This window comes from Melospiza melodia, chromosome 31 (assembly GCF_035770615.1).
Source record: "Melospiza melodia melodia isolate bMelMel2 chromosome 31, bMelMel2.pri, whole genome shotgun sequence".
Taxonomy (NCBI): Eukaryota; Metazoa; Chordata; class Aves; order Passeriformes; family Passerellidae; genus Melospiza; species Melospiza melodia.
Genome location: NC_086224.1, coordinates 1,982,727 through 2,006,465, shown reverse-complemented (window position 1 = coordinate 2,006,465; position 23,739 = coordinate 1,982,727). Strand labels below are relative to the sequence as shown.

At 55.0% G+C, this 23,739-nt stretch overlaps 1 protein-coding gene across 1 annotated transcript; it reads left to right on the top strand.

Moving 5' to 3' along the window:
* Positions 1-865: 865 nt before the first annotated feature.
* On the top strand, positions 866-2,825 carry LOC134431237 (inhibin beta C chain-like). The gene is made up of 2 exons (XM_063179222.1): positions 866-1,190; positions 1,789-2,825. Exons 1-2 carry the CDS (start codon positions 866-868, stop codon positions 2,526-2,528), a joined length of 1,065 nt encoding a protein of 354 aa, XP_063035292.1. The 3' UTR covers positions 2,529-2,825.
* The last annotated feature ends 20,914 nt before the right edge of the window (positions 2,826-23,739 follow it).

Genomic DNA, 23,739 nt, shown 5'->3' with positions numbered 1-23,739 from the left:
TGTGAGGAACATCTTAGCTTGGTGTGAGAAACATCTTCAGCTTGATGAGAGGAACATCTTCAGCTTGATGTGAGGAACATCTTCAGCTTGGTGTGAGGAACATCTTCAGCTTGGTGTGAGGAACATCTTCATCTTGGTGTGAGGAACATCCTCAGCTTGGTGTGAGGAACATCTTCAGCTTGATGTGAGGAGCAGCTTCAGCTTGGTGTGAGGAACATCTTCAGCTTGGTGTGACACTGGTGGCTCGGGGGTGCCCAGGGGGCAGTGCCCAGGCTGGGGCAGCCCTGTGGCACCCACGGATGGGCAGCCGAGCTGGGATCCCTCCGGCTGCCTCTGCTGGCCGGGATTTTCCCCAGCCCTCCCTCCCTGAAGGGTTTGCAGGATCCCGGTGCCCGTTGTGGGGCTGCTCAAGGTTTCTCTTCCCCTCGCCCGCAGCTCTGCCCATTCCGCTGCGTGCCCACCCCCGTGTCCGACCCCACTCGTGTCCAACCCAGCGGTGCCCCCGTGGGACCCCTCCCGCCGTTCCCGCCGCTCGGGAGGCGGGGTTGGGGTGCTAATCCCGGTAATCCCCGACTTCGGGACGGGACGGGCAGGTGCGGCGGCCAATGGCGGGGGGCGGGGGGGCGGCGGCACCGCCCCCGGCCGCAGGTGCCCAAAGCCGGGCCCGCCGCCCCGCTCCCGGTGCCGGTGCCGCTCCCGGTGCCGCTCCCGTCCCGTGAGCGCCGCTCCCGGTGCCCTTCCCGTTCCCGTCCCACCCATCCCGGACCCGCGAGGTCCGTGCCGCTCTCTCGGGTGCCGGTGCCGGTGCCGCCCCGTCGGTGCCGCTGCCGCTCGCTGCTCCTCCCGTGCCGTCCGGTGGGCGCGGATGGCTCCGCCGGGCCCGTGGCTGCTGCTGGCCGCGGTTCTGTGCGCGGCGGCGGCGGAGGCGGCGGTGCCCGAGCCCCGGTGCCCGTCGTGCCCGGCGGGCCCGGAGCGGTGGCTGCTGGAGGAGGTGGCCAAGAAGCAGCTGCTGGAGAAGCTGCGGCTCCGCGATCGCCCGCGGCTCGCCCACGCCGTGCCCCGCGCCGCCGTGACCCGCGCCCTGCGGCGGCTGCAGGCGGGAGGCGCCCGCCGGGGCCCCGGGGCTGCCGGCAGCGATGAGGAGGAGGAGGAGGAGCAGAGCTACGAGATCATCAGCTTCGCGGAGACAGGTGGGTGCGCGGCCCCCGAGAGCCCGGTGGGCACCGGGGCGTGGGGTCCGCACCCTGGGGATCCCGGGGAACCCCGGAGCCCCGCGGGCTGTGCGTGACTCGGGAGTCCCGGTGACATCCCGGGAGGTGGGAGCTGGTTGGAGACAGGTGGGTGTGCGGCCCCCCGACGGCCCGGTGAGCACCGGGGTGTGGGGTCCGTGTCCTGGGGACGCCCGGGGAACCGGAGCCCCGCGGGCTGTGCGGGACTCGGGACAGCCCGCACCCATCACGCACCGGTGACATCCCGGGAGGGAGAAAGCGGGTGGTTCCTCTCCTGTTCCTGCTTCTCGGGATTTGCTTTGTCCCCCAAAAACATGAGGGGTGCCTGGGACTCTTGGGTTGGGAGCTGCAGGGTTAATTCGGGGGGACTGGAAGCCCTTTCCAGCCTCACCCCGTGTGGAGAAGGGCCGGGTGAGAGCAGGATCCCCCCGTGCACCCCTTCTGCCCGGGACTGGGGTGCAGGGAAGGGTGGAGGGCAGACGAAAGTGGAAGTTTTGACTCTCTGGATGGCCGGGGAGCATCCCTCAGCGCTCACCTCCTCCTCCCTTCCTCCCCTCAGATCTCACCTCTCCCCCCAGTTTGGGGCTGCAATTCCAGTTCAGCCAAGCGCAGGAGCAGGACCTTCTCCTCCTGCAGGCTCAGCTCTGGCTCTACCTGCGAGTTCCCCGCTCCGGCCTCACCCTGAGGATCTTCCTGGCCTCCAAAACCGCGGCTGGGGCTGGGGGCAACCGCACTCTGCTGGCGGAGAGGCGGCTGAGCACGGCGGGCAGCGCCTGGAGCTCCTTCCCCCTCCTGCCGGGGCTCCAGAGCTTCTTCTCCGCGCACAGCCGGACCCTGCGGCTGGAGCTGGACGGCAGCGATGGCACAGCCCAGCTCAACGCCAGCTGGTCCCACCAGCCCTTCCTGGTGGCCAAGGTGAAGGTGAGGGAGCCCGGGCACCGCGTGGCCAAGCGCAGCCTCCGCTGCAGCCAGAACTCCGACCTGTGCTGCCGCAAGGATTTCTACGTGGATTTCCGCGACATCGGTTGGAACGATTGGATCATCAAGCCCGAGGGCTACCAGATCAATTACTGCGTGGGCCAGTGCCCTCTGCACGTGGCTGGCAGCCCTGGCATGGCCTCCTCCTTCCACACGGCCGTCTTCAACCTGGTCAAAGCCAACAATGTCCAAGCTTCGGGGCATTCCTGCTGCGTGCCCACGCGGCGCCGCCCGCTCTCCGTGCTCTACTTCGACCGCAACAGCAACATCGTCAAGACCGACATCCCCGACATGATCGTGGATGCTTGTGGTTGTAGTTAGGGCTGGGGGAGATGTGGTGGGACCCCTCCCTTTTCTCCAGGATTGTGCTGCTGGTGGTGGGGAGGGAGCTGGAGAGCTCCGTGAGCCCTCGGTGGATCCCTTTGGAGAGGTTTGGGAGGGTGAGGGTCTCGTCAGGGGGAGCAGGGGGCTTTGGGGACATGTGGGACAGAGCCAAGGCCACATCAGAGTGCCCAAAGCTGGGCTGTGGGTGTTGGTGACTCTGGACATCCCTGCTGCACTGTTCCCGAGCTGATCCCACATTCCTGGCGCTCACATTCCCCACTTGGGCCACGTTCAGTGTCCGCCTCGGGGGCAGAGGTGAGAGGCAGAAACTGGAGCTGCTTCCTCCACGTGGCAGGACCAGGCAGTCCTGCTCGTTTCCCTCCTGGAACAAACCTTCCTGCACCCACTTCAGGCCTGGCTTTGGGGACAAACAGCACGAGGCACAAACAACAGGCCTGGGAGAGGAGGATGGAGGGCACGGCTTCATCAAGAACCCCAAAGCAGCAGTGACAGGACCGAGTTCTCTGATCCCTGGAGGGCACAGAGCTGTGAGGACCAAGCTTCCAGGCCCTGGGTGCTTCCCCTTTCCCTGGGTTTGTGCTTCCCTGCCCTGCACCCTCCTCCATTCTGGTGCCTCCATCAAGGGAGGTTCAAACTTTGTGGGCTCAAACTTGACCTTCGAGACCACACCCAAGGCGCAGATTTGGTTTGTGCCACTGGTTTTGCAGCTATCCCTTCTTTTCCAGTTCCTGCAGCTGTTGGGATTCCCTGGTGCTCCATCCTCTCTGCTGAAGATCCCACTCTGCCTTCCCCTTCCTCACTTGGCCTCTGCTTTAATTTATTACACAACATTTTGGTGCAGCTTCCCAAATAAACGGGTGGAAATGCGAGATCCAGGCTCTGGCTGCTTTCTCCTGGCACCACCTGCGAGGATGGGGTGAGGGAGAGGCCAGAAGGGCCCAGATCCCTCAGGCACCGGGGCTGGGGTGGCACAGGAGCTGCCATGGCACTGCCATGTGGGGCTTGGGGGGTTCCTGGTGTGCTCACAAGGTTCTGCCTGCAAACGGGCAGGAATTTGATGCCCAGGAATCAAACAGAGGTGACCCCATCACAGTCAGAGAGAGCCCATCACAGCCAGAAGCTCTGGTGGGTGGTGAGGAGTCTCCTGCAGGATTTGGGGTGAGATGTTCTGGAGCAGGAGATGCTCCTGACCATGTCCCACCTCCTCAATCCACCTAAACACGTCCCAGTGACCCCATCACAGACAAAGAGACCCCATCCCAGACAGAAGCTCTGGTGGGTGGTGAGGAGTCACCTGCAGGATTTGGGGTGGGATGCTCTTGGAGCAGATACCTCTGACCATGTCCCACCTCCCCAATCCCCCTGAACATCTCCCAGTGACCCCAGTCTCAGCCAGAGAGACCCCAGTCTCAGATAGAAGCTCTGGTGGGTAGTGAGGCATCTCCTGCAGGATTTGGGGTGGGATGCTCCTGACCATGTCCCACCTCCCCATAAACACCTCCCAGTGACCCCAGTCTCAGACAGAAGCTCTGGTAGATGATTGGGTGATCTCCTGCAGGATTTGGGGTGGGATGCTCTGGAGCAGGAGATGCTCCTGACCATGTCCCACCTCCCCAATCCCCCTGATCATCTCCCAGTGACCCCATCACAGACAGAAGCTCTGGTGGGTGGTGAGGAATTTCCTGCAGGATTTGGGGTGGGATGTTCTGGAGCAGGAGATGCCCCTGACCATGTCCCACCACTCCAATCCCCCTAAACACCACCCAGAGACCTCAGACTCAACCAGAGAGACCCAAGTCCCAGCCAGAAGCTCTGGTGGGCAATGGGGGGATCTCCTGCAGGATTTGGGGTGGGATGTTCTGGAGCAGGAGATGCTCCTGACCATGTCCCCTTAAACACCTCCCAGTGACCCCAGTCCCAGCCAGAAGCTCTGGTGGGTAATGGGGGGCATCTCCTGCAGGATTTGGAGTGGGATGCTCTGGAGCAGGAGATGCCCCTGACCATGTCCCACTTCCCCAATCCTCCTAAACATCTCCCAGTGACCCCATCCCAGACAGAAGCTCTGGTACATGGTGAGGACTCTCCTGCAGGATTTGGGGTGGGATGCTCCTGACCATGTCCCACCTCCCCAAAAACACCTCCCAGTGACCCCATCACAGACAGAGAGACCCCAGTCTCAGCCAGAAGCTCTGGTGGGTGGTGAGGAGTCACCTGCAGGATTTGGGGTGGGATGCTCTTGGAGCAGATACCTCTGACCATGTCCCACCACCCCAATCCCCCTGAACATCTCCCAGTGACCCCAGACTCAGACAGAAGCTCTGGTGGGTGATTGGGGGATTTCCTGCAGGATTTGGGGTGGGATGCCCCTAACCATGTCCCACCACTCCAATCCCCCTAAACAACACCCAGAGACCCCAGACTCAACCAGAGAGACCCAAGTCTCAGCCAGAAGCTCTGGTGGATGATGAGGAGTCTCCTGCAGGATTTGGGGTGGGATGTTCTGGAGCAAGAGATGTTCCTGACCATGTCCCACCTCCCCATAAACATCTCCCAGTGACCCCAGTCCCAGCCAGAAGCTCTGGTGGGTAATGGGGGGATCTCCTGCAGGATTTGGGGTGGGATGCCCCTGACCATGTCCCACCTCCCCCTAAACACCACCCAGTGACCCCAGTCTCAGCCCCATCACAGACAGAAGCTCTGATGAGTGGATCTCCTGCAGGATTTGGGGTGGGATGCTCTGGAGCAGGAGATGCTCCTGACCATGTCCCACCTCCCCAATCCCCCTGAAAACCACCCAGAGACCCCAGACTCAGCCAGAAGCTCTGGTGGGCAATGGGGGGATCTCCTGCAGGATTTGGGGTGGGATGTTCCTGATCACGTCCCACCTCCCCATAAACATCTCCCAGTGACCCCAGTCCCAGCCAGAAGCTCTGGTGGGTAATGGGGGCATCTCCTGCAGGATTTGGGGTGGGATGTTCCTGACCATGTCCCACCTCCCCATAAACACCTCCCAGTGACCCCAGTCTCAGCCAGAAGCTCTGGTAGATGACTGGGGGGGATCTCCTGCAGGATTTGGGGTGGGATGTTCCTGATCACGTCCCACCTCCCCATAAACACCTCCCAGTGACCCCAGTCCCAGCCAGAAGCTCTGGTGGGTAATGGGGGGCATCTCCTGCAGGATTTGGGGTGGGATGCTGCGGAGCAGCAGGCAGTGCCCCCTCCCCACCCCTCTGCCATCCCGCAGCCCGAGCCGTGTCCCTGTTGTGCAAGCCCCGCTCAAAGCTCACGTTGGGGCTCTTTTATCTGGGGACAAACCTCCTCGATTTCCCAGCCTGGCCCTGCCAGCGGGCAAAGGGCGCCTTTCATCAGCCAGGGCATCCCTCTGACACCGGGGTCACTGCAGCCGCCCCCGAGCTCCCAAAATATCCACAGATCTCCCTGCAAAGGGTAAAAAACCCAGAGCAGCCGAGCCTGCTGTGCGTGTGCTGGGGGCACGTGCGGCCCTGCACGCCCGGGAGCCGCCAGGAAATATTAAAATTAATGTTAAAATTGGAAATATTAAAATTGGAAATATTAAAATTAACGTTAAATGTCTTGCGTTAGAGAGTGATGCCGTATTGATTCTCTTAAGTAGTGTGATAAATAGAGTTTTAGGTTATAAAAAATGTTAAAATAGGAACTATGTTATGTAGGATGTGAAAAATGTGTATTTTATTATTGGGTTTTTGCAAATATTCAAATGAATATTATATGTGTTGTGTTAGAAATGTATGTTGTATTACTTCTCTTAAGTAGTGTGATAAATAGAGTTTGAGGTTATAAAAAAATGTTAAAATAGAAACCATGCTAAGTAGGATTGTGAAAAATGTGTATTTTATGATTGGCTTTTTGCAAATATTCAAATGAATATTATATGTGTTGTGTTAGAAAGTGATGCTGCATTAATTCTCTTAAGTAGCTTGTTAAATAGAGTTTTAGGTTATAAAAATGTTAAAAATGTGTATTTTATGATTGGCTTTTTGCAAATATTCAAATAAATATTATATGTGTTGTGCTAGAAGGTGATGCTGCATTAATTCTCTTAAGTAGCTTGTTAAATAGAGTTTTAGGTTATAAAAAATGTTAAAATAGAAACTATGTAATGTAGGATGTGAAAAATAAGTATTTATGATTGGCTTTTTGCAAATATTCAAATGAATATTATATGTGTTGTGTCAGAAAGTGATGCTGCATTAATTCTCTTAAGTGGCTTGTTAAATGGAGTTTTAGGTTATAAAAAGTGTTAAAATAGAAACTATGCTATGTAGGATGTGAAAAATGAGTATTTATGATTGGCTTTTTGCAAATATTCAAATAAATATTATATGTGTTGTGTTGGAAAGTGATGCTGTATTGATTCTCTTAAGGAGTGTGGTAAATATATTTTTAGGTTATAGAAAATGTTAAAATAGAAATTATGCTGTGAAAAATGTGTGTTTTATGATTGGCTTTTGGCAAATATTCAGATTAATATCATATGTGTTGTGTTAGAAACGTATGCTGTATTAATTCTCTTATGTAGTGTGGTGAATATATAATATGTTGATATATAAACATAAACCATATAGTTTTAGGTTATAAAAAATGTTAAAATAGAAACTATGCTATGTAGGATGTGAAAAATGTGTACTTTATTATTGGGTTTTTATGTGTATTTTATTATTGGGTTTTTGCAAATATTCAAATAAATATTATATGTGTTGTGTCAGAAAGTGATGCTGCATTAATTCTCTTAAGTGGCATGTTAAATAGAGTTTTAGGTTATAAAAAGTGTTAAAATAGAAACTATGCTATGTAGGATGTGAAAAATGAGTATTTATGATTGGCTTTTTGCAAATATTCAAATGAATATTATATGTGTTGTGTTAGAAGGTGATGCTGTATTAATTCTCTTAAGTACTGTGTTAAATATATAATATGTTCATATATATAAATATAAACCCTATAGTTTTAGGTTATAAAAAATGTTAAAATAGAAACTATGCTGTGAAAAATGCATGTATTTTATGATTGGAAATATTCAGATGAATATTGTATGTGTTGCGTTAGAAAGTTATGCTATATTAATTCTCTTAAATAGTGTGTTAAATATATAATATGTTGATATATAAACATAAACCATATAGTTTTTGGTTATAAAAAATGTTAAAATAGAAACTATGCCATGTAGGATGTGAAAAATGTGCATTTTATGATTGGCTTTTTGCAAATTATTATTATTATTCTAATTGTATTACTATTTTTATAACCATTTTATTACTATTAAACTTTTCCAATTTTAAAAACGAGCGATGGGCATTTTATAACATGCATCATGCATGAGGTGCATGAATATGCAACAGGTTATTGCATTTAATGGTTAATACTTTGTTAATAATTGTCCTTTTTGGGGTTTATTTTGCCCAGAAAAAGGCACCCAGACCATCCATAACTCTTTGTTTCTATTGTCTTATATTGTCCTAATTCAAATTATTCAAATTATTATTACTCTAATTGAATTACTATTTTTATAACCATTTTATTACTATTAAACTTTTCCAATTTTAAAAACGAGCGATGGGCATTTTATAACATGCATCATGCATGAGGTGCATGAATATGCAACAGGTTATTGCATTTAATGGTTAATACTTTGTTAATAATTGTCCTTTTTGGGGTTTATTTTGCCCAGAAAAAGGCACCCAGACCATCCATAACTCTTTGTTTCTATTGTCTTATATTGTCCTAATTCAAATTATTCAAATTATTATTACTCTAATTGAATTATTATTTTTATAACCTTTTCATTACTACTAAACTTTTAAAATTTTAAAAACGAGGGATTGGCTTTTTTCACATGCATCATGTATGAAGAGCATGAATATGCAACAGGCTGTTGCATTTAATGGTTAATAATTTGTTATTAAGTGTCCTTTTTTGGGTTTATTTTGCCCAGAAAAAGGTACCCGGACTTTGTTTCTATTGCCTCATATTGTCCTAATTCAAATTATCCAAATTATTATTACTCTAATTGAATTACTATTTTTATAACCATTTTATTACTATTAAACTTTTCCAATTTTAAAAACGAGCGATGGGCATTTTATAACATGCATCATGCATGAGGTGCATGAATATGCAACAGGTTATTGCATTTAATGGTTAATACTTTGTTAATAATTGTCCTTTTTGGGGTTTATTTTGCCCAGAAAGAGGCACCCAGACCATCCATAACTCTTTGTTTCTATTGTCTCATATTGTCTTAATTCAAATTATTCAAATTATTATTACTCTGATCGAATTATTATTTTTATAACCTTTTTATTACTACTAAACTTTTAAAATTTTAAAAACGAGGGATTGTCTTTTTTCACATGCATCATGTATGAAAATCATGAATATGCAACAGGCTGTTGCATTTAATGGTTAATAATTTGTTATTAAGTGTCCTTTTTTGGGTTTATTTTGCCCAGAAAAAGGTACCCGGACTTTGTTTCTATTGCCTCATATTGTCCTAATTCAAATTATCCAAATTATTATTACTCTAATTGAATTACTATTTTTATAACCATTTTATTACTATTAAACTTTTCCAATTTTAAAAACGAGTGATGGGCATTTTATAACATGCATCATGCATGAGGTGCATGAATATGCAACAGGTTATTGCATTTAATGGTTAATACTTTGTTAATAATTGTTAGGTTATAAAAAATGTTAAAATAGAAACTATACTGTGAAAAACGCGGGTATTTTATAATTGGAAATATTCAGATGAATATTGTATGTGCTGTGTTAGAAAGTTATGCTGCATTTATTCTCTTAAGTGCTGCGTTAAATACAGTTTTAGGTTATAAAAAAATGTTCATAATAGAAATTATACTGTGAAAAAAACGCATTTTGTGATTGTGAAAATGTATTTTGCGATTGGAAATATTCAGTCCAGCTGACTCACTGACACACTGACACGCTGTCCCCACGCCGAGCTGGCCACGGGGACAACAGCAAATCCATGGTGACAACGGCAAATCCACGGGGACAGCAGCAAATCCACGGGGACAGCAGCAAATCCACGGGGACAGCGGGAAATCCACGGTGACAGCGGGAAATCCACGGGGACAGCAGGAAATCCACGGGGACAAAAGCAAATCCACGGTGACAGCGGGAAATCCACGGTGACAGCGGGAAATCCACGGTGAGAACAGCAAATCCACGGGGACAGCAGCAAATCCACGGGGACAGCGGCAAATCCACGGTGACAGCGGGAAATCCACGGGGACAGCAGGAAATCCACGGGGACAAAAGCAAATCCACGGTGACAGCAGGAAATCCACGGTGACAGCGGCAAATCCACGGGGACAGCGGCAAATCCACGGGGACAGCAGGAAACCCACGGGGACAGCAGCAAATCCACGGTGACAACGGCAAATCCACGGGGACAACAGCAAATCCACGGTGACAACGGCAAATCCACGGGGACAGCGGCGAATCCACGGTGACAACAGCAAATCCACGGGGACAACAGCAAATCCACGGGGACAGCAGCAAATCCACGGTGACAACGGCAAATCCACGGGGACAACAGCAAATCCACGGTGACAACGGCAAATCCACGGGGACAGCGGCGAATCCACGGTGACAACAGCAAATCCACGGGGACAGCGGGAAATCCACGGTGACAGCAGGAAATCCACGGGGACAGCGGCAAATCCACGGGGACAGCGGCAAATCCACGGGGACAAAAGCAAATCCCTCACCGGGGATGGTCTGGGGGCTCTGGGCTGGTTTGACTTTCCCCACAGCACAGGGGATCGTTCCAGGTGTGGCATAACCGCGGCAGGGGCGCGGGGCGGTGCTGGCAGGGGTGCCCAGGGGTCGGTGGCACCCAGGGGTGGCACCCAGGGGTGGCAGCGGGGACCTGGGGCGGTGTCACCGTGAGGGGCACGGGGTGGGCTCGGGGGCAGTGCCCGCAGCCCGAGCGGATTATCCGGGGTGACACCGCGGGGTGAAGGCGCTGAGCGGATTGGGGGGGTTACGGAGCGGCCGCGGAGGCGGGGCCTGGGCTGCTCCACCCCAAGCTGTGCCCACCCTCACCTGTGCCCACCCTCACTGTGCCCACCCTCACCTGTGCCCACCCTCACCTGTGCCCACCCTCACCTGTGCCCTCCACCCCCTCACCCGTGCCCAGTCCAAACCTGTGCCCACCCTCACCTGTGCCCAGCCTCATCTGTGCCCTCCACCCCCTCACCTGTGCCCAGTCCAAACCTGTGCCCATTCCTCACCTGTGCCCAGCCCTCACCTGCTCCACCCTCTCACCTGTGCCCCCCACCTGTGCCCACCCTCATCTGTGCCCACCCCTCACCGGTGCCCACCCTCACCTGTGCCCTCCACCCCCTCACCTGTGCCTAGCTCTCATCTGTGCCCAACACCTTCACCTGTGCCCCTCTCTCACCTGGTCCACAACCTCACCTGTGCCCACCCCAAACCTGAGCCCACCCCCTACCTGTGCCCCTCTCTGACCTGTGCCACTCCTCACCTGTGCCCAGCCCTCACCTGTTCCCACCCCTCACCTGTGCCACTCCTCACCTGTGTCCCTCTCTCACCTGTGCCCACTCCTCACCTGTGCCCACCCTTCACCTGCTCCACCCCTCACCTGTGCCCACCCCTCACCTGTGCCCAGCCCTCACCTGTGCCACCCCTCACCTGTGCCCACCCCTCACCTGTGCCCACTCCAAACCTGTGCCCACCCTCACCTGTGCCCACCCCTCACCGGTGCCCTCCACCCGCTCACCTGTGCCTAGCTCTCATCTGTGCCAAACATCTTCACCTGTGCCCAACAGCTTCACCTGTGCCCACCCTTCACCTGTGCCCCTCTCTCACCTGGTCCACACCCTCACCTGTGCCCACCCCAAACCTGCTCCACCCCCACCTGTGCCCCTCTCTGACCTGTGCCACTCCTCACCTGTGCCCTCGACCTCTCTCCTGCTCCACCCTCTCACCTGTGCCCACCCTCACCTGTGCCCAGCCCTCATCTGTGCCCTCCACCCCTCTCACCTGTGCCCAGTCCAAACTTGTGCCCTCCACCCCCTCACCTGTGCCCACTTTAAACCTGTGCCCACCCCACCTGTGCCCACTCCTCACCTGTGCCCAGCCCTCACCTGCTCCACCCACTCATCTGTGCCCACCCCTCACCGGTGCCCACCCCTCACCTGTGCCCTCCATCTGCTCACCTGTGCCTAGCTCTCATCTGTGCCCACCCCCACCTGTTCCCACGCCCACCTGTGCCACCCCCACCTGTGCCCACCCCCACCTGTGCCACTCCTCACCTGTGCCACCCCCACCTGTGCCCACCCCCACCTGTGCCCATCCCCACCTGTGCCCATCCCCACCTGTGCCACCCCCACCTGTGCCCACCCCTCACTGGTGCCCAGCCTCTCACGTGTGCCCATTCCTCACCTGTGCCCATCCCCACCTGTGCCCACCCCTCACCTGTGCCCACCCCTCCCCCGTCACGGCCCCGCCCCCCCGGCTCTCTCCCCGGCTCGGGCAGCGCCTCCCGCCGCCACCAGGGGGCGCCGCCCTCCCGCGGTTCCCCCGGCCCGGCCCCGGTTCTGTGGGAGGGTCCCACGAGCGCGCGTGGGGTGTGACCCCCCTGCCGGAGCGTGTGCGGAACAGAGCGGGCGGTGTTTATTCCGAATTAATATTTATCATTTTTATAAATTAAAAATTATTTTATAACCTAATAGGGTTCGGGGATGGGAGGGTCCCACAAACGCGCGTGGGCTGCAGGGTGTGACAGGTGTGACACCCCCCCGCCCTTCCCGCGTGTGCGGAACAGAGTGGGCGATGTTTTATTTCATATAAATATTTATCATTTTTATATATTCATATAAATATTTATCATTTTTATAAATTATAAATGATTTTATAACCGGGTCAGGGTCAGGGTTAAGGGATGGGAGGGTCCCACGAGCACGCGTGGGCTGTGACCCCCCCCGCCGGAGCGTGTGCGGAACAGAGCGGGCGGTGTTTGTTCCGAAATAATATTTATCATTTTTATAAATTAAAAATTATTTTATAACCCAATAGGGTTAGGGGATGGAAGGGTCCCACAAACGCGCGTGGGCTGCAGGGTGTGACACCCCCCCGCCCTTCCCGCGTGTGCGGAACAGAGTGGGCGATGTTTTATTTCATAGAAATATTTATCATTTTTATAAATTAGAAATGATTTTATAACCGGGTCAGGGTCAGGGTTAGGGGATGGGAGGGTCCCACAAACGCGCGTGGGCTGCAGGGTGTGACACCCCCCCCCCCTCCCGCGTGTGCGGGACAGAGTGCGATGTTTTATTTCATATAAATATTTATCATTTTTATATATTCATATAAATATTTATCATTTTTATAAATTATAAATGATTTTATAACCGGGTCAGGGTCAGGGTTAGGGGATGGGAGGGTCCCACGAGCACGCGTGGGCCGCAGAGTCTGACGCCCCGCGCCCGGGTGCGTTCCCCGCGTGTGCGGGACAGAGTGGGCGATGTTTATTTCAAATAAATATTTATCATTTTTATAAATTATAAATGATTTTATAACCGGGTCAGGGTCACGGTGAGGGGATGGGAGGGTGGCCACGCGTGGGTTGCGCCCACGCTCGCACACGCGTGTGTTCACGCTTACACTTCCACGCACGATCCCTGACGCGAGTGGGCACCGCTCTGTGCTCACAGGGGTCCCCCACGCGCGACCCCGCTGCCTGAACCCCGCGTGTGCCCCACGGACACGCGTGTCCCCTCCTCCGTGTGCCTGTGGGGCCCCCTGTGCGGGGGGACACGCGTGGGTGAGAACGTGCAGGACACGCTGCTCTCCCCATGGGCACGTGTGGGTGAGAATGTGCGGGACATGCTGATCGCCCCACGGACACGCGTGGGATTCTGGCGGCCAGGAGTGGGCGGGACCCGGGGCTGTGCGGGCAGGGGAGAACAGGCGGGACACGCTGATCGCCCCACGGACACGCGTGGCGTTCTGCCGGCCGTGGCCGTGCAGGACCCGCCGCTCTCCGTCCCCAGGGACACGCGTGGGTGAGAACGTGCAGGACACGCTGATCTCCCCATGGACACGCGTGGGTGAGAACCTGCGGGTCCCTTCACTCGCCCCGCGGACACGCGTGGCGTTCTACCGGCCGTGACCGTGCGGGTCCCTTCGCTCGCCCCACAGACACGCGTGGGATTCTGACGGCCGGGAGCGTGCGGGACCCGCCGCTCTCCCCACAGACACACATGGCTGAGAACGTGCGGGACCCACGGCTCTCCCCACGGACACGCGTGGCTGAGAACGTGCAGGACCCACGGCTCGCCCCACGGACACGCGTGGGTGAGAACCTGCGGGACACACTTATCGCCCCACGGACACGCGTGGGTTAGAACGTGCGGGACCCGCTGCTCTCCCTCCCCGCGGTCACGCGTGGGGTTCTGCCGGCCGGGAGCCTGTGGGTCTCGCTGCTCTCCCCACGGACACGCGCGGCTGAGAACGCGCAGGACACGCTGATTGCCCCACGGACACGCGTGGGGTTCCGGCGGCCGGCAGCCAGCGCGGGCCGGGCCCGTGCGTGTCCCGGATCCATCCCGGGTTTTCGGCGCCGCCGCTCCCGGCCGGGGTCTCCGTCCCGAGCGCGATCGGCGCCGCCGCCGCCGGGATCCGCCGCACTTGGCGGAGCGGGACCCGCCGGGATCCGCCGCCCCCGCGGCGCTCCGGGACCTCACTGCGGGCGGGCGGGCCGGGGGAGCGCGGGGGGCGCCGTCCCGTCCCGTCCCGTCCCGTCCCGTCCCGTCCCGCCCCATCCCGGCCGCCGCCGTCCGCCCTGGATGCGCCGCTTCTCTCCCGGAGCGAACCGGGACAACGGAGGACGCGGAGCCCACGGAGCCTCCCCGGAGGTGAGGTGAGAACCGTCGGGCGGCTCCGGGCCGCGGGATTCTCCCTGGATCCCTTTTCGGGCCGTCCCGTGGGTTCCGCGTGGGGGAACCGGGGACTTTCAGCGGCGTGGGGGGGCCGGCCGCGCGGGGCGGGCGGAGGGGATCGGCCCCACGCGTGCCCCGTCACGTCCCCGCGCGCTCCCGCCCACGTCCGCGCGCTCCCGCCGCGCTGGGAGCGCTCCCGGTGGGTGGGAGAGATGGGCTCGGAGCGTGTGGGTGGGCTGGGAGCGGGGCGGCCGCGGGAGGGAGAGGCTGGCTCGGAACTGGGTCCTACTGGGGGCTACTGGGTCCTACTGGGGGCTACTGGATCTTACTGGGGGCTACTGGGTCTTACTGGTGTTACTGGGTCCTACTGGGGGCTACTGAGTCCTACTGGTGTTACTGGGGGCTGCTGGTGTTACTGGGTCCTACTGGGGGCTACTGGATCTTAGTGGGGGCTGCTGGGTCTTACTGGGGGCTACTGGGTCTTACTGGTGTTACTTGGTCTTACTGGGGGCTACTGGGTCTTACTGGTGTTACTGGGTCCTACTGGTGTTACTGGATCTTACTGGGGGCTACTGGATCTTACTGGGGGCTACTGGGTCCTACTGGGGGCTACTGAGTCCTACTGGTGTTACTGGGGGCTGCTGGTGTTACTGGGTCCTACTGGGGGCTACTGGATCTTACTGGGGGCTACTGGATCTTACTAGGGGCAACTGGGTGTTACTGGGTGTTACTGGGTCCTGCTGGATCTTACTAGGGGCCACTGCGTCCTACTAGGTGTTACTGGGTCTTACTGGTTGTTACTGGGTGTTACTGGATCCTACTTGGTGTTACTGGATCCTACTGGGTGTTACTGGATCCTACTGGGTGTTACTGGGTCTTGCTGGGGGCTTCTGGGTGTTACTGGGTCCTACTGGATCTTACTGAGGGCTACTGGGTCCTACTGGTTGTTACTGGGACTTACTGGGGGCTACTATGTTTTACTGGTTGTTACTGGTGTCAGTGGTTGTTACTGGTTGTTACTGGTGTTACTGGTTGTTACTGGTTGTTATTGGGTCTTACTGGTTGTTACTGGTTGTTACTGGTGTTACTGGTTGTTACTGGTGTCAGTGGTTGTTACTGGTTGTTATTGGGTCGTACTGGTTGTTACTGGTTGTTACTGGTGTTACTGGTTGTTACTGGTTGTTATTGGGTCGTACTGGTTGTTACTGGTGTTACTGGTTGTTACTGGTTGTTACTGGTTGTTATTGGGTCGTACTGGTTGTTACTGGTGTTACTGGCTGTTACTGGTTGTTACTGGTTGTTACTGGGTCTTACTGGTTGTTACTGGTGTTACTGGTTGTTACTGGTTGTTACTGGTTGTTACTGGTTGTTACTGGTTGTTACTGGTGTTACTGGTTGTTACTGGTGTTACTGGGTCTCACTGGTTGTTACTGGTTGTTACTGGTGTTACTGGTTGTTACTGGTGTTACTGGGCTCTGCCCGGATTGGGGATGTCGAACTGCAAGCAGACACCAAGTGAAAGTTTCTGTCCCGGCCGCGGTGACGCAGCAGCCTCAGGAGTGTCCCGGGTGGGCTGTGCCAGCTGTGCCAGCAGTGCCACCCACCCTGGCAGCCCCCTGGCACCCTGAGCCTCGGGTGGCACCGCCCGTGGTGCCCACGGTGCCCCCGCAGCCGCCTCCTCGCGGGCCTGGAGCTGTGGCAGGGCCGGAGCAGTCCCGGTGGCCCTGGCACGGCTCCGGGGGCTTGGCACGGCCACAATGGGTGCTGCCAGCCCCCCCCCCCCCCCCCCCCGGTGTCCTGCCAGGCCATACGGTGGCACTCGGCACTGCTGCCATCACCCCTGGTGTCCTGCCAGGCCGTGTGGTGGCACTCGGCGCTGCGGGGCCGTGCCTGTCCCCAAAGGACGGCGATGGAGAGGATGGGGAGGAAGGAGCTGAGCGATGGAATTTGGGGGACACCCAGCACAGCTCTGGGTGCAGCCTCTCCTGGGAGGATGAGGAGGAAGGAGCCGAGCGATTCCTGTGGGAGTTGGGGACACCCAGCACGGTGCTGGCAGTCCCTGGGAGGATGAGGAGGAAGGAGTTGAGCGATTCCTGTGGAAATTTGGGGACACTCAAAGTGGCTCCGGCAGTTCCAAGTGCTGCAGCCTGTCCTGGGAGGATGAGGAGGAAGGAGCCGAGCGGTTCCTGTGGGAGTTGGGGACACCCAGCACGGTGCTGGCAGTGCCTGGGAGGATGAGGAGGAAGGAGCCGAGCGATGCAATCTGGGGGACACCCAGCACGGTGCTGGCAGTCCCTGGGAGGATGAGGAGGAAGGAGTTGAGCGATTCCTGCGGAATTTGGGGACACCCAGAGCGGCTCTGGCAGTCCCTGGGAGGATGAGGAGGAAGGAGCCGAGCGGTTCCTGTGGAATTTGGGGACACCCAGAGCGGCTCTGGCAGTTCCAAGCGCTGCAGCCTCTCCCGGGAGGATGGTGAGGACAGAGAGAAGGCGGCTGAGGAACGGCTGTGACATTCCAGCGCTGACTTTGGGGACCGGGAAACTCCTGGACACTCCAGCTACATCTGGGCTCCTGCTCCCAGCCCTGGGAGCGATTTGGGGACCTGGATTTTTGGATTTTGTGGGATCCCAAGCGATTGCAGCAGTTTCCTGCTGCTCTCCTGCCTGTGCCAAACCTGAGCCGATGGATGCGGGTGGGCACTGGGGTTTGGGGGAAGGGAGGGGGAAGCAGCTGGGTGAAGTTTCCTCAGAAATTCAGACCGAGCAAAGCTTTCCAGTTTTCCTGCTGCGTCCAGCTGAGGCAGAGGCTGCCTCTGTGCAGCACAGGGCGGGGGGAAATCCTCATCTCCCCCATTCTCCCGAGTTTTTCCCATCACAAAACCAAGGGGTTTGGGGAGCCGGGCCCTCAGGGCTGCTGTGGTGGGAGGTGGTGGAATAAACTCCGTGCTGGAGCTGGCTGAGGCTGCGAGGATCTCCCTGGAGTTGGAGGAGAAGTTTCCATCCCGGAGTGAGTCAGCACGGACACCTTGTGACGCTCCAGCCGGGCGGGACAGGCTGGGGAGAGGCGGGCGGGGAGCTCCGGGTGGGAGCCGCGCCTCGCTCTGCAGAACCTGCAGCGCTTTTTGGGCAGGTTTAGATCGGATTTTAGGGGAAATTCCTTCGCTGGGAGGGTGATGGGGCGCTGGCAGCGGTGGATTGACCATCCCTGGTGTGGTTCAAAGCTCGTGTGGATGTGGCGCTTGGGGACATGGGTTGGTGGTGTCAGCGCTGGCTTTGGGTTGGGTTTGGCAATCTGGGAGGGCTTTTCCAACCTTCATGACCCCGTGGTGCCAAGGGCAGGGGGGTGGAAGAGACGAGGGCTCTTCACCCAGTGCTCCTGGGACAGCGTTGGGAACATCCTGTGCACCTGGGACACTGCTGGGGACACCTGGGACAATGTTGGGGACACCTGGGACAATGTTGGGGACACCCTGCCCTTCACCCAGTGCACCTGGGACACTGCTGGGGACACCTGGGACACTGCTGGGGACACCTGGGACAATGTTGGGGACACCCTGCCCTTCACCCAGCACACCTGGGACAGTGTTGGGAACATCCTGTGCACCTGGGACAATGCTGGGGACACCTGGGACAATGTTGGGGACACCTGGGACAATGTTGGGGACACACTGCCCTTCACCCAGTGCACCTGGGACACTGTTGGGGACCTGGGATAACGTTGGGGACATGTTGGGGACATCCTGTCCTTCACCCAGGGCACCTGGGACACTCTTGGGACACTCTGTCCTTCACCCAGTGCTCTTGAGACAATGTTGGGGACATCCTGTGCACCTGGGACACCGCTGGGGACACCTGGGACACTGTTGGGGACACCCTGCCCTTCACCCAGTGCACCTGGGACACTGTTGGGGACACCCGGGATAATGTTGGGGACACCTGGGACAATGTTGGGGACACCCTGCCCTTCACCCAGTGCACCTGGGATAAGGCTGGGAACATCCAGTGCACCTGGGACACTGCTGATGACACCTGGGATAAGGTTGGGGACATGTTGGGTTCACAAGGTGAACAGCTGATAAATAAAATAAAATAAAATTTTAAAAGTAAAATAAAATAAAATAAAAATAAAATAAATAAAATATAAAACAAAATTAATTTAAATTAAAATAAAATTTAAAAAATTAAATTAAAATAACAAAATAAAATAAAATAAAATATAAATAAAATAAAATATTAAACTAAATTAAATTAAATTAAAATAAATTTTTTAAAAATTAAATTAAATTAAAAATTTAAAAAATTAAATTAAATTAAAATTTAAAAAATTAAATTAAATTAAAATAATAAAATAAAATAAAATAAAATAAAATAAAATAAAATAAAATAAAATAAAATAAAATAAAATAAAATAAAATAAAAAAGTAGCTGCCTCAGAGTGGGAACGGGTCACAAAATAGAGTCAGGTTTCAGCTCCGCTCCATCCAGAGTGAAGTTTGGGGGATGTTTCCAGGTGTCAGAACCCCACTGTCCAACTCCTGGCCAGGATTTATGGATGCAGAGCTCTGGCTGGTGGCCCTGGGGTGGCACAGGACATGCTGGAGGGATGGATTTGATGTGTGGGGACAGAGCAAGTGGCCAGCTAAGGAACAAGAGAGACAAATGGATTCCAGCAGGAAAATCATGGCTGGGAATTTTGGGAACAGCCTGAGGACCCTCCCAGCAGGCAGAGGGGTCTCCTGCCCCAATGAAGTCCCCAAATCCCCCAGGGGTGCTCCGTGCCAAAGGTAATCCCACAGATTAACAGGATTCCTGTTGTGGATCCCATCCTTCGGCTGGTGCCAGAGCCCTTCTGGGGCCTGAGGATCCTCCTGCTCCATCCTGGGGGGAATCCTGCAGGATGGGGCAGGAACAGGCTCAGTGTCCTGCAAATCCTCCTGCTCCCATCCCTGAAGGAATCCTGCAGGATGGGGCAGGAACAGGTTCAGTGTCCTGCAAATCCTCCTGCTCCCATCCCTGAAGGAATCCTGCAGGATGGGGCAGGAACAGGCTCAGTGTCCTGCAAATCCTCCTGCTCCCATCCTTAGAGGAATCCTGCAGGATGGGGCAGGAACAGGCTCAGTGTCCTGCAAATCCTCCTGCTCCCATCCCTGAAGGAATCCTGCAGGATGGGGCAGGAACAGGCTCAGTGTCCTGCAAATCCTCCTGCTCCATCCTGGGGGGAATCCTGCAGGATGGGGCAGGAACAGGCTCAGTGTCCTGCAAATCCTCCTGTTCCCATCCTTGAGGGAATTCTGAACAATGGGGTAGGAACAGGTTCAGTGTCCTGCAAATCCTCCTGCTCCCATCCTGGGGGGAATCCTGCAGGATGAGGTTCTCAGGTAGGAACAGACTCAGTGTCAGGCCCCTGCCCGCAGTGAGAGGGTGGATTTTGCTGCTTGTCACATCTGACCTTCCACCCCTCAGGATGTCCAGGATGTCCCCAACCTGCCCCGCTGGGATGGGGACAATTCTTGATGCCACAGGATGGGATTTTTGGGGCAGGAACAGGCTCAGTGTCCTGCAAAACCTCCTGCTCCCTTCCTTGAGGGAATTCTGAACAACGGGGTAGGAACAGGCTCAGTGTCAGGCTCATTCCCTGCTCCCATCCCTGAAGGAATCCTGCAGGATGGAATTTTTGGGGAAGGAACAGGCTCTGGGTCCTGCACATCCCCCTGATCCCATCCCTGATGGAATCCTGCAGGATGGGGTTGTGAGGTTATGGGGTTGTGGGGTAGGAACAAGCTCGGTGTCAGGCTCATCCCTGCCTGCAGTGAGAGGATGGATTTTGCTGCTTGTCACCTCTGACCTTCCACCCCTCAGGATGTCCCCAGCCTGCCCAGCTGGGATGGGGACAATTCTTGATGCCACAGGGTGGGATTTTTGGGGTAGGAACAGGCTGTGTGTCCTGCACATCCTCCTGCTCCTGCAGGATGGAATTTTTGGGGAAGGAACAGGCTCAGTGTCCTGCACATCCCCCTGATCCCATCCTTGGGGAATCCTGCAGGATGAGGTTTTGGTGTAGGAATAGGCTCTGGATCCTCCTGCTCCTGCAGGATGGGATTTTTGGGGTAGGAACAGGCTCAGTGTCAGGCTCATCTCCTGCTCCCATCCTTGGGGGAATCCTGCAGGATGGGGTTGTGGGGTTGTGGGGTAGGAACAGGCTCAGTGTCCTGCAAATCCTCCTGCTCCCATCCTTGGGGAATCCTGCAGGATGGGGCAGGAACAGGCTCAGTGTCCTGCAAATCCTCCTGCTCCCATCCTTGAGGGAATTCTGAACAACGGGGTAGGAACAGGCTCAGTGTCAGGCTCATTCCCTGCTCCCATCCCTGATGGAATCCTGCAGGATGGAATTTTTGGGGAAGGAACAGGCTGAGTGTCCTGCACATCCCCCTGATCCCATCCCTGATGGAATCCTGCAGGATGGGCTTGTGGGGTTATGGGGTTGTGGGGTAGGAACAAGCTCGGTGTCAGGCTCATCCCTGCCTGCAGTGAGAGGATGGATTTTGCTGCTTGTCACCTCTGACCTTCCACCCCTCGGGATGTCCCCAGCCTGCCCAGCTGGGATGGGGACAATTCTTGATGCCACAGGAGGGGTTGTGGGGTAGGAACAGGCTCAGTGTCCTGCACATCCTCCTGCTCCTGCAGGATGGGATTTTTGGGGTAGGAACAGGCTCAGTGTCAGGCTCATCTCCTGCTCCCATCCTGGGGGGAATCCTGCAGGATGGGGTTGTGGGGTTGTGGGGTAGGAACAGGCTCAGTGTCCTGCACATCCTTCTTCTCCCATCCTTGGGGAATCCTGCAGGATGAGGTTTTGGTGTAGGAACAGGCTCTGGATCCTCCTGCTCCTGCAGGATGGGATTTTTGGGGTAGGTACAGGCTCAGGGTCAGGCCCCTGCCCGCAGTGACAGGATGGATTTTGCTGCTTGTCAGCTCCGACCTTCCACCCCTCAGGATGTCCCCAGCCTGCCCAGGTGGGATGGGGACAATTCTTGCTGCCACAGGAGGGGCTGTGGGGTAGGAACAGGCTCAGTGTCCTGCAAATCCTCCTGCTCCCATCCTTGAGGGAATTCTGAACAATGGGGTAGGAACGGGCTCAGTGTCAGGCTCATTCCCTGCTCCCATCCCTGATGGAATCCTGCAGGATGGAATTTTTGGGGTAGGAACAGGCTGAGTGTCCTGCACATCCCCCTGATCCCATCCTTGAGGGAATCCTGCAGGATGGGCTTGTGGGGTTATGGGGTTGTGGGGTAGGAACAAGCTCGGTGTCAAGCTCATCCCTGCCTGCAGTGAGAGGATGGATTTTGCTGCTTGTCACCTCTGACCTTCCAGCCCTCGGGATGTCCCCAGCCTGGCCAGCTGGGATGGGGACAATTCTTGATGCCACAGGGTGGGATTTTTGGGGTAGGAACAGGCTCAGTGTCCTGCACATCCTTCTTCTCCCATCCTTGGGGAATCCTGCAGGATGAGGTTTTGGTGTAGGAACAGGCTCTGGATCCTCCTGCTCCTGCAGGATGGGATTTTTGGGGTAGGTACAGGCTCAGGGTCAGGCCCCTGCCTGCAGTGACAGGATGGATTTTGCTCTTTGTCACCTCCAACCTTCCACCCCTCAGGATGTCCCCAGCCTGCCCAGGTGGGATGGGGACAATTCTTGATGCCACAGGAGGGGTTGTGGGGTAGGAACAGGCTCAGTGTCAGGCTCATTCCCTGCTCCCATCCCTGAAGGAATCCTGCAGGATGGAATTTTTGGGGAAGGAACAGGCTCTGGGTCCTGGACATCCTCTTGCTCCCATCCCTGATGGAATCCTGTAGGATGGGGTTGTGGGGTTGTGGGACAGGAACAGGCTCGGTGTCAGGCTCATCCCCTGCTCCCATCCTTGAGGAAATCCTGCAGGATGGGATTTTTGGGGTAGGAGCAGGTTCAGTGTCAGCCCCCTGCCTGCAGTGAGAGGATGGATTTTGCTGCTTGTCACCTCCAACCTGCCACCCCTCAGGATGTCCCCAGCCTGCCCAGCTGGGATGGGGACAATTCCTGATGCCACAGGGAGGGAGTGGAGCCTGCCAGGGGCTCCCACAGCCGGGAGTGACTCAGAGCTTGGCTTTTATGGGTCCCACATGTTCCCTGTTGCTGCTTCCCTCCAGGCCGGCGAGGAGGAGGAAGAGGAGGAGGAGGAGGAAGAGGGGGAAGCATAAAAATTCCTTCCAGCAGCTGCTGCCATGTGTGCCCCCCCTCACCTCCACCCCAAAACCTTGCCCCCCACCCGGCCAAGGCTTTAAGGGAGTGATTTTTTGGGGGGGTAGCAAGTGCTGGGGGCCAAAACAAACAACGAGGGTCTCCTGTTGGACCACCTATGGAGCCCCCCCAGCCCTGCCACGGCTTCCTGCGGGGATGGGAATTCCATTTTTCCAAGCTCTCCTCGTGGGTTATCCCTGGCCTGGGCGTGCAGGACCAGTCTGGGGTCGGCTGTTGGTGTTTTCTGCCCTGAGATGTGCAGGATGGCTCTGCTTCAGCAACAGAAGAACGAGTGTGGACTCTTCGCTTTTCGGTCTTGAGGTTGTTTATTCATTCTTATCGATAAAATTTTCTTTCTGGCCAGCCGGGATCTGCTCAGCAGGGCATTCACAGGCACCCTTGGGGTGGTGTTGTCGTTTTGTACTACAAACTACATATACCATATTTACTTTTCCTTCCCAATACCTATCACCTACGTTAGACAGTGCACTTCTACTCGAAACCAATCCCAAAAGTGCCAACATCACCCAGAAAATGGAGAACAAGGAGAAGAAAGGACAGGACACACCATGATTCCTCCATCTCGTCCCCATAACCCCCATACCAAAAACCCTAAAATCTACATTTTCACCCTCTGAATATCTTTAAAATCTTTAAAATATATCTTTAAAAATCTTCAAAAATATCTTTAAATATCTTTAATATCTTTAAAATATCTCCCTGTGAATATTATTACACCATTCAAAGCCGTGTGAATTTCACATCCTCACGCCCAAGCTGGCAATTCGTTAGAAGGATGAAAATCCTTCTGGGATTTGGGTGTTTGGGGCAGCGTGCCAGGGTCTCCGAGCCCCCCGACGGGGTCCTTGGCAGCTCTGGGCACCCAAAGGGATGTGCTGGGTTCGCACAGAGCAGCTCCTGCTCCTCCGAGCGCACACGTGTGTGTG

What these genes read in the sequence shown, in the direction of transcription:
- LOC134431237 (XM_063179222.1), top strand. Translation starts at nt 866, where the DNA reads ATGGCTCCGCCGGGCCCGTGGCTGCTGCTGGCCGCGGTTCTGTGCGCG. An exon ending in CATCAGCTTCGCGGAGACAG is followed by an intron (nt 1,191 to 1,788) that starts GTGGGTGCGCGG and finishes TCCTCCCCTCAG; the next exon opens with ATCTCACCTCTCCCCCCAGT.